We start from the raw sequence: 15105 nt of genomic DNA on the forward strand, positions 1-15105 counted from the left end.
AAGAGTGTTTTTCTCTTAAAACTAAAATGCATAAATGTCAAACAGATACTGCGCCTTGTACATAGTGGCTGGTTCAGGTTTTTAGGGGGGTTTATTGTTATTATTAATTCCTTTGATCTCCAGGATGCATATGAAGAATGGAAGTGAAAAGGCAGCATTAGTGTATACAGCAGAATGAAAGTTGATTTAAAGTTACTATACACATTGGGTGAGATTTCTGCTCCTACTGAAGGTAGTCTGAGCTGGAAAGAGAGGCTCTGGGGAAGGAAACTAAGAGCAAATGCTGCAGGCTTAAACTTGGCAGTGAAACTGCTGCGGAGGAGGAAGATGCATGAAGAATTATTAGGTTTATTCCACATTTAATAGAACATGGTTTAGACTGTGCTACATCAACCTTTTACTTCTAGATTTTTTAAAAAACACTAAACATCTGTTTTGTTTCTTTTATATTAATGTTGTTATTTGAAGGATTCCTAGTGGGGAAACAAAACTTTAAAATAATCACCACCATCATAATAAAAGTTCAGTCACAGAAATATTTACTACTGCCCATATTACAAGCCAACTAAAGCAACCTAACAGTCCACAAAGTTTGCACGTTTTAATTCAGATACATTATTTTTCATTTAATAATCTCATATGTTTGAAAAGTACCAGTCACCTCTCTGGTGCTATGTAAATACTGTATTCATCTAGGATTTGTCCAGCACCCTGTTCAGAAATGAGAGATTTTTTTTAAAAATAAAACAAAAACTATGTTTTTCCCAATTGAAACCAATACAGATAAAAATAATAATTGTGAAGTTCAGTTCCATTTCTGAACTCTCCCCATCTTCCAAGGATGTTTTAGAGCTGGAGGTCGGTTCAAGCCCATTTCTAAAAAGAATAGCAGCAAAGCACAGAAAGAGCAAATGTAACTTTAGAGAGACAAGGTGGGTGAGGAGATAATATCTTTTATTGAACAAACACTCCCACCCCAACACACCTTTCAGGATCTATGGATCCTACACATGGCCATCACAATCTGCTATACCTAATCCAGTGCACTAAATTCCCAAGGACGATAACAGAAGTTGGTCCAATGAAAGATAGCATTTCACCCACCTTGTCTCTCCAATATCCTGGGACTCACAGGACTACAACCGCATTGCAACAAGTGTAACTTTAGACATGTGAGCGGCCTTACTGAAGTCAATGGGACTACTCCACACAGGCTTAAAGTAATGGATCAAAGCCCATATTAAGAAACAAACCCCTCCAACAGTGCCCTGATCTTCACAGGGGCTGAGCACTGGCAGCGTGGGAGCCTGAGCCTTAACTTCCCTCACCCCTGTAAGTCTCACTCATTTACCCCCCAGGGGAGTAAAGCTAAGCAGGCGCGCAAGTGTTGGCAGTCTCAGGCCGGGCCAGAAACCGGTTTTGGGGGGCGAGGCAAAGAGCGAAAGCCGCTGTCCAGGTCTGGATGCAGCGGGAACCGTCTGCTCTCAGCATCAGACGCCCCGGCCGGCGCAGGGCAGCCGGGCTGCAATAGCGGGGCTCGGCAACACAGGGAACTAACCCGGACCCTGGGCTGGGTCACTCACCGGGCAGGAGCAGCCCGGCGGCGTGGACCTGTCCCTGGAGGAGGAGCAGCAGCAGCGGCAGCAGCGCCGCCCCGGCGGAGCAGCGGTGGCCGGACCCCATCGATCGCGCGGCCGCCGGGGCCTGGCGCGTCCCGCAGGAGGAGGAGGAGGAGTGGGGGGGAGGTGGCGGCGGGCGCCCAGCCTGCCTGGCACTGACAGCCGCCTCGCGCCCCGCTCCTGCTGCCGCGCGGCGTGGGCAGGGGGCGGCGGGGAGGGGGCGCAGGGGGCCTGGCCTCGGGGTCTCCCCCCCATTGCTCTCATGGGCCACTCCACAGCCAGGCACCCTGAGAGAGGAGCCTGCATTGCCTCCCTCCCAGCGCTCTGCCTACAGGGGTGTGTCTCTCTCTCACCCACATCCTCTTACATATACACAACTGCCCCCCACCTGCAGATATCCCCCACACCAATACCCCACCCCAGAAACACCTGCAAACATACACAGGCAAGGCCAAACAACACTTACTTACTTACTTACTTACTTACTTACACACACACACACACACACACACACACACACCCTCTACAGCTATAGATAAAAGCCCTCCTCATACACAAATACTCTGCCTCAGAAACACCTCTGCGTATCTACAAATATTCCCACATACAAACACCACCACCTATAGAAAACACCCGCCAATGCACATAGTCAACCACACACCAGCATCCTAGCAGGCCCTACACTTATACACAACACCCACAGCACGTGTATTCAAACATCAGCACAATACCCCATACACACACACAGGCATTCCTTGCAGGCATACACAAACACTACTCACACACGTATAGGGCTTGACAATGGGTGTCAAAGCAATAGGTGTAGCTAAACTGGCACTGAAAATGTTTCAACTGCACACGTAGATAGAGAGAAACTGTGTCACATTCATTTTCTGAAAGGCCCAAAAAGTGATTTCTTTTCTAATGTAGTCATACCCATGCAAACATCTGACATGTGCAGTGCATGCACACTCTGTACCCATTAATTTACTTACAACTTACACATGTATACAGAAGCACTGCACGTGAACACCCCCACCCCCTACATATATACCCTCACAACTATTTTGTTAATTATTCTTATTTAAGTGCTGACTATGCTCAACCCTGTGCAATATACAGAGGCAGAGTCCCTGTCATCCACAGATCCTACCAAGGCTACCACAGATCCGTAACCCTTTTTCCTAAGCCAGATATTACTGTGACTGTTCTTCACACAGCTGGTTTCCTCTGCAGGCAAAGTGACCATGTTAGTTGGTAAAATAACTTTAAAAAAAAAAAGTTCTTCTTTTGACCTTTTTGTGCCCAGTGAAGCCAGGTGGGCAGGCTGTATCCCCTTCTTCCCCCTCCTCTTCCCTTTTGTTTTGTTCTGGGAGAAATACCAGGCTATTTCTAGTTGTAAGGGTGTTTTATACACATTTGTAAATCTTCACTTAGTGAAACTTTCCCTCGGTCTTTGTCTTTGTTTCCTTAATGGTAGCCATAAATTACCGCCTTCCTTTCTCACTGGAGCATCAGGCTTCATTGCTTTTGAAATGATCAAAGTTATTTTCTTTTAAAATCCAGCTAGAAACAACCTATTGTATGTCATGGACATTTTTAGCTGCAGTCAAACCCATCTATAAATGCATAAAGCAGCCCATTAAATACTTGAGGGATCCCTCCAGCTTATTTTACCAAATAGAAAATAGTGGGAAATTAAATTAAAGGACATGGTGGCTGGTGGTGCATTGGTTTCCATGAGCTTGTGTGTAAATATTTATAATACAGCTTTATGCTTCTATAGCATTGTCCATCCAAACATCTCAAAGTGCTTTACATCCATGAATTTAAAAGTCAGAGAACTGGCCTTTTCTATTGGAACACGTCACTATAGACTATCTCATTTTAAAATGAGCACTTCTGTGGCACCTTCCTTCCAAGGTTTTCAAAGTGCTTTACATACATTAATGAATTAAGTCTCACATCACTCCAGTGAGGTAGAGGGGTAGGTAGAAACTGACACAGGATAAAGTCACAGGGAACAAAGGTATAAGTCATATACCTAAGCAAGCCAAATTTTAAGGCATAATAAAGATATCAACAAAATAAAATAGACAAATACTAAAACAACTTTGGTGGTATATAGCGCTTTTTGTCCATAGATCTCACAGTGCTTTGCAAAGGAGAGTAAATATAATGCAATAAAAATATATAATACTATTGTGATCATCAAGAAGCAATGCCAGAGTGTTTCCCTTTACACATGTCCTCTTTGGCTCATCCTTAGTTATGGACACGAATTGAATCGAATTTGAAGTAAGGAGCTCAACTCAGGCCAGTTTCTATAATTTTCTTTGACATAACTGATTTTATTAAAGTATAATACAGTGTCATAATGGGAGACTAAGACCCAGAGCTATAAAGAACATGCACTGGGCATGATGAACTCCTATTGGAAGACAGGTTAGGCAAAAGCTGATGAAGTTCAGAGCCTTATGAATGTGAACTATAAGAGCGAGGAGTGAGAGGAAACTGAACTACTCCAAAAAAGAAGCATAAAGTAATAAGTTGTATTTTAAAAAGTTGCTCTGAAAGCAAGAAGTTGTGAAAAGACTTAAAAAAATAATCCTACAAACCAGTGGTTGATAAATACCAGCACAACAGATCTAGATGACCAGACTGCTTTCTTGAATTTTTTAATATTGATCCTAAAATCAATTGCTGAATTTTTTGTTAGATATATGTTAATATTATGTAGAGTATTTTAATCCTGAAGCTGAATGGTTAATTTTCCCAGTTTATACCCGTGAGCTACATTCCCATGTGACTACCATGCTGATATGGATATAAGTGCCTTGTATCTGTAGGGTTCCTGTGTAATTAAGGTAAAGGAGATTCTTTCAGGAGGCTGATGGATATAGACAAGACCATGTAAGTTCTCCCTGACTCTAGTTCCCTGACTAAATGCAGTTTGTGCTGCCTAGTAAAAAAAAACCAACAAAAAACACCATTGTAGGTCTCCTTAAGATCTAGCATGGGCTAAGCAATCATAGAAATGACTGTTGATAACACTAGAGCATCAAAAGGTAAACGTTACTCCTGGAACTTGTCACCCAGTCTTCGAGGCTGAGCTGACCTGAGTTGTCTGAGTTGTTTTGCACTCTACCTTCCTTGTAGTCTTCTTTGTTTAATAACAGCCAAGTGTTTTAAGGAAATCTGGATAAATGTAAACTTCAGAGAAGTGAACAGTGAGAACTGAATCTGTTGTGGGACAGAAATAGTGGGTCATTTTGTTAATTCGGTACTTGGAGCTTAATTGGACACACAGTGCTTATGAGGGAAATTGAGGTTACCACAACCAAAAGAAAGATACCTGTAGGTAGAAAGACAGAGGGGCAAGGGAGAAAAAAAGATAACTGAAGGGAATGTCTTGAACACATCATTTTCCCAAAGCTTCACATGGTTATATAGGTACTTACGTGGCCTTCATCCCCATACGATCTTAGACCTTTTCACCTGTCTGTAGTTATCAGGCTTTGATTAGTGCTATCATCTGAGTTGATCTATTGAAGGATTTTGCACTGGCATAGAGATTCATCATAGTATTCATCACCTCCCAGGTTATTAAGATTGACATAGTGGGATCACATAGTGGACTTCCAGAAGGTTGAACTTCAGTAGTAAGAGTTGAGTTTGTAATTTAAAGGAGATTGATCCTGCTTCCACTGAAGTCACTGGCACATCTTGAGCAGGATTGAATTCTTAGAGAATTCTTGTGCACGCTGACAATGTCAAAAGCCTTATGTGAGTACAAGTGTAATTTGCACTGCCTACTATGAGTCCCTTTACACTGCCAGAGTGGTATAAAGGGGCTTTACTGTAACTGAGAATCAGGACCCTTAGCCATTCTTAAAAGTTGGCAGATCCCTGAAATGAATTCAGCTCTGGAATAAATTCCACTGCCACTGATGTCAATGGGCATTACACCTGCTTACATCAGAGCTGAATTTGGCACACCCATTTCATTTACTTCAATTTAATCTACCTTCATGAGTTGGTTCCCAGGGCAGAAAGTACCTTTCAACATGGATAAATACGCTATTTTCATATTAGCTTTAGGCAATGATCTGCTTTGTGCAACTTTCCCTTTGACATTTTTAACCATCTGACATTTTAGTGGCATTTAAAACCAGCACCGTCAATAACAAACTATAATGCAATAATATAAACAGAGCATTTAATGAGATTTTAAGGCACAGGATGTCTGTACCAAGCAGTTCTATAGTGAATTATTCATCTGACTGAATTGCTGGACCTCTGCAGCAACACAGGATCTACAAGTTTGTTAATGACATTGTTCCCTACATAAATATCATCAGTGAGGTAAAAGGAGAAGTGCTGTGGAGCCAACAGTCCCTCCATCCACATCCCTCCACCCAGGCCCCACTACTCTTTTTGCTCCATCTGCTTGCAGAAGCAGCAGATAGCATTTAGACTCATTATAAAGAGATTCAAGAAAGGAAGCTTTTCTGACCTTCTACCTAACCAGTCCCCACTGACCTAACCAGCTGGGAATCCTAACTAGGAACCCACAAGGAATCTGGGATGATCAGTTTTAACATTTGAAGACTCAGAGGGTGAAAACTAGAGGCTCAGTTCATAAAGGATTTGGTATTTTTGGTCTCCAGTATATAAACCGTAGTACAAATGATGAAACGTACAATATTTCAGTTCTTTGGAGCCCCAAAATCTCACTGAGTCTCAGGTCAACAGCGCCATCTAGTTAAAGCATTTCACCAACTAGGATTATTTCCCTGTACACAGTGGGTGAAATTCACCCCGCAGCAGAGAATGCACATGAGATACCCTTTCTAGGCTGAGTTTGGTGCAGGCTCTCTGGAATGGGGAGAACATTGCCCAGGGAGAGCGAAGAGGAGGTTTTTATTTTTCTGCTGTTAAAAACCCCCATCCAGGAAAAAACCCTCAGAAATCCTTCCAAATAATGAATATTGAATTCATATTTAATAATCAATAAACTGTCATTTTTCACCTTTTGGTCAATATATTTTTCATAATTTGTAAATATTCCCCCTTCCAAAACACCATTTATAGTAACTGTGGAATCTCGAAACTGAATTCCACCCCCTGCCCAGAGGTTTGTTTTGACAGGATAACTCATGACAAGTGTTGGTTTGGTTTTATCATAGGGAGTTTTCTTGGTTTTTTCATAGGGGGTTTTCTTGTTCTTTCTTGGTATCATCCTAGGGGATTTTCTTGTTTTTTTCTTGGTTGTATCATAAGAGGTTTTCTTGCTTTTTTCAATGATTTGCATGCAGAGGGAGTGGGACACAGTTTCCCTGGGTGTTACTGGTTTAACAAGGTGATGGGGAGAGGGAGTTTGTTGTTACAGAGGACTCCAGCCAAAGGCCCGGAGAATGGATACCCCAGCAACTGGTGACCAGGAGGCCCAGCTCGGGAGTCACAGTTCTGGCCAGTGGGAGGACAATGGGCTGCGAAGAGAGGACCCTGGTGACCTGACCAGCCGATTCCAGCCAGAAGGGTGCAAAGGATGGCCGAGAGGAGGCGGCGGTCCAGGTGACCATGTTTACCTGGATAGAAGACAATGGACAGAGGCGGGGCTTGGGGGAGGTGATATCAGATGCCCAGCTGGAAAGCAGAGGGCCCCTCAGGACTGGAAAAAGAGAGCAGGCAGAGCCCACCTGGATGCAGGAGAGACTTAAATGTACTGTGCTGAGGGAGGCCAGGCCTGAGGACCCTGAGAGTTTCCTATGCGGTGTTCAGACCCTCAAGAAGCCATCATGTTTTATGCTGGCTGAGTCTCCTTCCGGTGTAGAAAACAGGGTTCCATTATTCCCTCTGGGAATGGAGACCCCAGGGGTCCAGAGCGAGTGGACTCCCTGAGGGGGCCCACAGTGAGAGACAGGCATGCTACGGCTCAGAGAGGTGCAGTTCCAGGAGGCGGAGGGGCTTAAGCCCCAAGAGAGAGTGGACCCCTGAGAAGGGCTGTCACACTGAAAGGGGTTCTCCCCAGGGACCGTACGTGGCCAAGAGTGGGCACGACCTGTGAGTCCATGACAAACATTACAATGTGTGCCTTCTCTCCCATTCGAACGTGGACAAGCCCACTCATCTGTTTATGATGCACATCACTCACTAGGAATCAGGTATTGCATCTGTCATACACAAGCCTGTTGCTATTAGTTTATTAATGCAAATATCACAAATGTTAAACCAAGCCTTCCAATTAATATCTTAGAAAAAAGGTAGAGATAGTAATGAAAGTGGACCCAGGCTCATATTTCAACATTTGTAAACAGGTATATTGACATACAGTTGCATATATTTAAATGAGTAGATCACTAAACTCATATAGGAGCCGATCCTGCCCTCGCCCCCATGAGGGAGGGCAACTCTACACATGGCAGAACTGGTGCAATTTTGCTCTTCAGGGGAGGACAGGGCAGGATCCATGGAGCTTGCATAGGGGCATTCCATAAGACCTCCGTACTGCAGAGCACAGCTCTCCAGCCTCTCTATGCGGAGGGAAATTTGGAGTCAGGGATGGTGGATCTGTAACTATGTATTTTACCTTCAAAATAACTGGTTTTGGTATCTTCACATTTCATGTCCACATATGCCAAACCCCAAAGCAGAGAGGAACACAATGAAAGGAGGTCACACATAGTAAAATGGGTATTGCACAGCCTGTTCCAAAGCCCACTGAAGTCATCGGAAAGACTTCCATAGGCTTTAGAGGTCTTTAGATCTGGCTTTATGGCATTCCGAGGGGTGGAGGGATAACTCAGTGAGACAGGTGAATAAGTCATGCAAATTGTGCAGATAACTGAATTGCCTTTACCCAAGGGCTGGTTTGGTAAGAGTTTGTGGTGTTACATCTTTTCAGTGTTTGAAGATCACTGAAATTCTTCATACAGACCACAACTAGGCAAAGATGTGACAGATACAGAGAATATATCAATCAATGTTGAGCTGAATGATGGCCTTGCATACACATATTTGTGAACGAGGCAATCAGATGCTGTGTGACTGAAGGAATTTATACCAGAGACTCCCAAACCTTTCACTTGACAATTGTCTTCTAGACATGAACCAATCAAGTTTGGGAGCCATTGTTTTATACAGATGGAAGAGCTGCCTAAGGCCCAGTCCTCCTCCCACTCCCATATTGCTGCAATGGGGTTTGGTTGTAGGTCCTGATTAGTCCAATAGCTAGCAACAAGGACTCTCAGGGCAGTGATCTTCCTCACCTGTTGACCCAACTGTGGCACCTTCCCCACCTGCACATTACATAAAATTTGAACTTCTTTTCCTTCGAAGCCCTGGAGAGTTCTGACTTGGCCTCCGTCTCAGCCCTTGTTTCTTGGTGTATTCCCCTCACTGTCCCACCAACAGTGCCAGTCTTGATCCCCCCAATGTTGTCTCATCCTTCTCCCCTCTATTTCTCCACTCTTCCCTCACTGCATGGAATTGCCTCTCTACCCCAGTTTGCCCATTCACCACCAGCTCGTTCAAATACTGTCTGAAAACCCACTTCTGTGATGCTCATAAGAAACAAAATGTACTACTACTTATGGAGAGAGGTTCTCTAAGGCTTGGTCTACACTAACCCCCTAATTCGAACTAAGGTACACAACTTCAGCTACGTCAATAACGTAGCTGAAGTCGACATACCTTAGTTCGAACTTACCGCGGTTCAGACGCGGTCCACACGCAGCAGGCAGGCTCCCCGTCGACTCCGCGGTACTCCTCTCGCCGAGCTGGAGTACCGCAGTCGACAGCGAGCACTTCCTGGTTCGACTTATCGCGTCCAGACCAGACGCGATAAGTCGAACCCAGAACTTCGATCCCCAGCCGCCGAACTAGCGGCTGGGTGTAGACCAGCCCTAAGTTACCCTCCAGGTTGTGAGTGTCCCCCCACCTCTGATATATCTGAGACAGGGACCATTTTGTGTATTGTTCAGTGCTAAGCAGATTGGCCACACTAAACAAGTAATAAGTCACCTGGTACAAATGGGTCAGCCCATAAAGGCCTGACTGAAGAGGCAAACAGGGCCTATGTTTACTGCACAAGCAGCCACTCATCTTCCCCGAGTCTCTATGTGCTTGGGGGGGAGGGGCTGCGCTAAGTTCACCTTCATTGTATCATCCTCTTTTCTTCCACCCGATTGCTTATTACGCTATAGCACGTACCCCAGCCACAGCATTCCTGGGACATTTTCACGTACTGGGTAGATGCTTCTGATCATTTTCAGCTTTCCTCTGTTTTTATGGCTTAACAAACAGATTTTGATCTCACACTAGATTTACACTCGGATGACTCCATTGATTTCAGTGGAGTTGCTCCTATTTACACCAACATGAGCAAGATTGGAATGAAAAGGCCTCTTGTATTTGCTTGGTCACCACAAATTTTTATCAGAGTTGGGGATCGTCCCTTGCAGAACAGTGTTGGTTAGGAGGATGAGTGAATCTCCCCACCTACACTTGGAGGATTAGAGGCGATAGCCAGGAGAGGAGCAGCATAAAACCCAATCATTTTTATCAGTGAACAGAGAAAGATGCATCAGCAAGACAGCCATGTGACCCAAGATTGGGCTGCCAGGGGATGGAAAAGGCTATAAAACCTGGGGGTTGAGGTCTCAGCACTCCGATCTGGTCCTGCCTTGGGACATGAAGTAAAGGATGTCCCCGTGGATGGGCCACTGGATGAGAGCAAGCAGAACTGATCAGTGATTTCTTCACGACATCCCTTTTCCTGGTAATAGCTCCCTGCCCTTCCTTGTCTTTTCTCCAGCATGGACATACCCAGTTCTCTTTGCTTTTCCTCAGAGGTTTTATTTTCTAAACCTTTGGCATTTTTCATGCTCTTCTCTGAACTCTTTAAAAAGAATCAGGACCATTTTAAAATGTGCTGCCCAGAGATGACACTAGCCACCACGTGTAACAAGGTTGGACTCACCACTGCGGTGCCTCCTGCTGGTGACTTCCAGAAATTAGCTTGTTCCACCCAGAAGCACCCTCTGCAGGCTGGTGATCCGCCTGTCCTCTGGCCCCCGTATCCCTCCCAGACCCGGTGCTCTGTTGTCTGGGGTGCTGCTCCTGGCAGTAACCCCTCACAGCTCTAGGTCTCCCACTCCCAGGGGAACCCCTCACCCACTATCCCCACCTTGCCTCAGTGTAAGGCTATTGCCAGTCACCAACCAACCCCCCTTCCCTGGGGCAGACTGCAGTATCAGCCTATTCATCACTGGCAAGGTTGGGTTTGGACCTGCTGCTTTGGCATACCCCTGGGCTGCCCTCTGCAACCCTCAGTACCTTTTAGCCCAGTGCTAGGCCGCAGCCTGCGGCTGTCCAGGGTGGAGCTCCCCAAACTCCTCTGCCTTTCCCCAGCCCTGCTCCACTCAGGTACCCCATCTCTAGCTTCCAGGCAGCCAGGCCCTTCTCTCTCTGAATGCAGAGAGAGACTCTGTCCTTGCTCCTGGCTCCCAGCCTTTATAGGGCCAGCTGGGCCTGATTGGGGAAGTAACTGCAGCTGGGCCACGCCCCAATCAGCCCAGTAGCTTTTCCCTTTGGCCCAGCCCTCTGCCAGGGCTGTTTTAAGCCCTTCCGGGCAGGAGTGGGTGACCACCCCGCTACACACACCCCACCTCAAGATCCCCTCCACCGGGGGGGAGCAGGTGGATTGTTCCTATCTCCCGAGCTTCCCTCTCAGCTGGGCCCGCAGGAAGTCTCTTTCCTGCCGCAGGTTTTCGATCAAGAGGAGCCACCTGCTTCTCTCTTCTGCAGTCTGGGTCCCCACCGTAGGTTGTCCCGGCCCCGTGTGGGTCCCACTTTTTACCTGGGGCCTTTCTGCCCTAGGTAAATGGTGGCCTGTTCTAAGCAGATCAGAGAAAAACCTTGCTCATAGTAAACAGAATGCTCCTAGTAATAGACCAGTTCGCATTTGCCTTTTTTTTTTTTTTGTAACATCACTTTGACGACTCATTCAATTGGTCATCCAGTTGACTGTCCTGGCTCCTTTGCTGTGGTACTGCTCCCAGCTGCGACTGCATTTTTCCAACTCTATGCTGCGTTTATGAATATGGTTATTCCTTCTCTATGCCTTTGAACATTATTCAATAAAAAGACAGATAAGTTACCTGTGCCACATGAGGTTGCTGAAATTAAGCTTCTGGAGGCACATCAGGCGCTGGGAAATCAGAAGCAAGATGTGAATTACAGACATTTTATGGGCCTGGGGCAGGTGGAGTGTCTAAGATGGTAGACCTTTCTCCGCAGAGGGGGGGGATACTACGAGGTCTGTATGTCTGGATAATAACGGTAAGACACGGAAGGGACTGGCATAGGTGCTTAGATAATAGAGATGTAGCTACAGTCAGAAGGTCCTATTGAGATTTACAGCATAACAGTGCCTTCTCTTGCCTTCACCACAAAATCCTACTTTTAAATAAAATATTGTGTACATTTCTTAAATGTTTAGAAGGAAAGGGCTGCTGCTGGGCTTTTGCTGTCTCCTGCTAAGGGCTACAGGGCCTACATTAGTCCTGTCACAGGCCATTTTCCCCATTTTAGTGCTGATATAAGTCTGCCTTTCTTCCGAGTGACGGTTGCTTGCAGCCATACATCATCATCATTCTAGCAGGGGGACCTGCTCAGTTGCACAGTTGAAATGCAGGACGGACAGCCTATGAAAAGCACAAGAGCTTACGCAACTTTGGGAAGCTAGGTTTTGGATTATCATGACTTTTATAGGCTAAGGGCCCAACTCTGATTTCACCTACATGGGATGTGCTAATGTGTACGTATACTTGGCCATATTCGCTCATATACTTTTCTGAGTATCACCAAGGCAGTGGTTTTCAACCTTTTTTCATTTGTGAACCCCTAAAAAATTTCAAATGGGCATGCAGACCCCTTTGGAAATCTTAGTTTGATGACCCCCAAGGGTCTGCCGACCACAGGTTGAAAACTACTGTTCTATGGTAATGAAAACCTTTCACGGATCCCTTAGACAGTCTTCAGACCGCGCGAGCAGAGAACTAGTGTTTAGTGGTTTTATCATATGGAGAAGAAACACAAACGTGGGGTAGCATTCCTCAATCAGCGGTTAACTCATTGCGCACAATGCTATAATTCCAACAGTAAACAGTAGAAGCTCCTGAAGGGCTTGAACTGAAGGCCCGAGGCAGGAAAGAAGAACTAGGGGTTATATGCGGTAAAGAAAGGGAAGGGAAACTAGGTGAATATTAGAGACAGGGCCAAATCAAACCTCCAGATTCAAAACATCCTCAAACACAGAGGAAGATCAGAACTAGATCAGAACTTTGAACTTCAGGCCCATCTCTAGTAAATATTTTGCTAGTGAGTGACAAACATGATAGCACACTACAACATACTTTTCAGGCTTGATTGCTACAGCAAAAAGTTTAAAAGGGAAACAGATTTTTTTCAAAACACTAAGAAAGCACGTGTGGAAACATGTAATCATTTGCACACGTTAACTTTGGTATTTTCAATAGTTTAAGTCCTTGCAGTGTACACTGAACGTAATGAAATTAATGCTTCTAACCAATTCCATATGACGTTGAAACAGTGGCCTTCTATCTCTGAGACATGAAAAATGGAGCCATACATACCTGTTTTTGGGACATGAAGGGGATGATAATTAGCCTGATTGGAATAAAGAAACTGCCAGAAATGGCACACTAAATTAATGCTGTTCCTCAGGTTAGAAGGTAGTTTTATTGCAATTCAGCAAATAAGCTACATCCGCAAAACTGTTTCATATTTCCAAGTTACAGTAATGCTTGACTGTCCTAAGGGTTACAACAAAGGAGTACAGTACCTGGGTTTCCTGCTCTCAGTCATAATGTAAACTTCAATGCCCACTCTTAAAAAAATGCCAGTAAATTCTCCACGTAGTAAAATATATAATTTACTATAATTGATGCTGCATCTTAATGGAGTAACAGCCAGTCTCTAGATATAAAAGGAAAAGAACTACAAAGATGAAAAGTACATGTATAATAACTTCAAGTATTTTCAAGTCTCCTACAGTATCTTGCACTATTGTGACAAAAATCTTTTGTTATTATACAGAATGACAGTTAACTCTTGCTGAGAGCTTCTCTGCAGAAGCAAAGCCTTTATATAGGCATAAATTCAATACCACACCAAAATATATGGAGCTTTTAACTATTAGGTCCCAGATATACAATTCTTAAAATTTAAAAATACTCTTCACAATGGAAATGGTAGAAGAATGTTTTTCAGTTCATGAACAATATTCTTTCAGCTACAGAACATGATAAAAAGATGAAGATCCCTGTATATATTAATTTTAAATCCAAAAATTTAAAACAAACCATTACCTCCAAAGTATTACATTAAATGTGAAACTACAAAAACAGCCTTGGCTATTTGCTGTGAGTGTGTACCAGTCTCATAGTATTGAATATACTAGGATTAATACATAAAGGAAATTTAAGAGGCGATATTTTTGTCCATTGCTTTCTCTCACATCTCAAAGAAGGTGCTAACATGAAAACAGCACTTTTAACTTCAGTTTAATATAAGTGGCACTTTTTTTGGCCATAAATTTTTCAAAGCCTATAGTAAATGTGTATAGTAACAGCATTACCTAATCAGTGCTCAGGTTGGCAACCAGCATTCTTGTCCCAGTAGCTGTAGTAAATCAGTACATCTCTCATTCTGGAATAGCATCTTTGAAAAGGCAGAATTATTTTATAAAATTCTGTCTAGTGGCACGTCAGGTCACACCTTCTAATGTCATATGGAATACTCTGATTCAGTTACCATGATTCTTTCCCTACAATGTTAGCAGAGGTGACTCATGGAAGGAAGTTGCATGGAACTGTTGCATTTGATTCTGCCAGTCAGAAATGACTGCTATGGAAGCGGCTAACTTTGGGCCCAATCCTGTTTCCTTTGTGCTGACTCCTGATCTATATAGTTCAAGCAGCCAGACTGTGTGAAACAGGAACTACAAGACGAACTACAAAAAAAGTTGTGATGAGCATGGTTGCTACTGCAGCCTTAGGGTTGCTGTACTGTGGCCCCTACCAGTAGGCTTTGATCAAGGGAACTGCCTTTGTAGCCTCTAACCAAACCCTACTCCTTAATCCCTCATGTGTTGGCCTGCTTACAAAGATTGCCACAGAGCTAAGATGCAGAACACAGTCCTCCACCATTCCCTCTGTGCCCAACAAAACCACACTGGTTCAGCTGCACTTGAAGCCTCTTACGGCCCTTCCAGGCCTGTAAGGATTTATTCCACTGAAGTCCATGGCAAAAGTGCCTTGGATTTCAATGGGACCCAGATGGAGCTCCTTGTCTGTGAAAGGCGACAGGAATGGCCCATCATGACATAGTACTGTAGGTGAAAAAACAGGATTTAGATTATGCTCTGCCATCTCCCTCCATGTCTGAACAGTGACTAGCT

General features: G+C 44.4%; 1 protein-coding gene across 1 annotated transcript in view; it reads right to left on the reverse strand.

Moving 5' to 3' along the window:
- SCUBE2 (signal peptide, CUB domain and EGF like domain containing 2) overlaps window positions 1–1683 on the reverse strand; it is a 67358-nt gene extending 65675 nt beyond the window's left edge. The window contains exon 1 of the mRNA XM_026651229.2: window positions 1584–1683. Coding sequence (XP_026507014.1) covers window positions 1584–1683 — 100 coding nt within the window. The remainder of the gene's footprint in view (window positions 1–1583) is intronic.
- Window positions 1684–15105: the final 13422 nt, after the last annotated feature.

The sequence above is a fragment of the Terrapene carolina genome, unplaced genomic scaffold (genome assembly GCF_002925995.2).
Source record: "Terrapene carolina triunguis isolate 2854851 unplaced genomic scaffold, T_m_triunguis-2.0 Scaffold96, whole genome shotgun sequence".
Classification (NCBI taxonomy): Eukaryota; Metazoa; Chordata; order Testudines; family Emydidae; genus Terrapene; species Terrapene triunguis.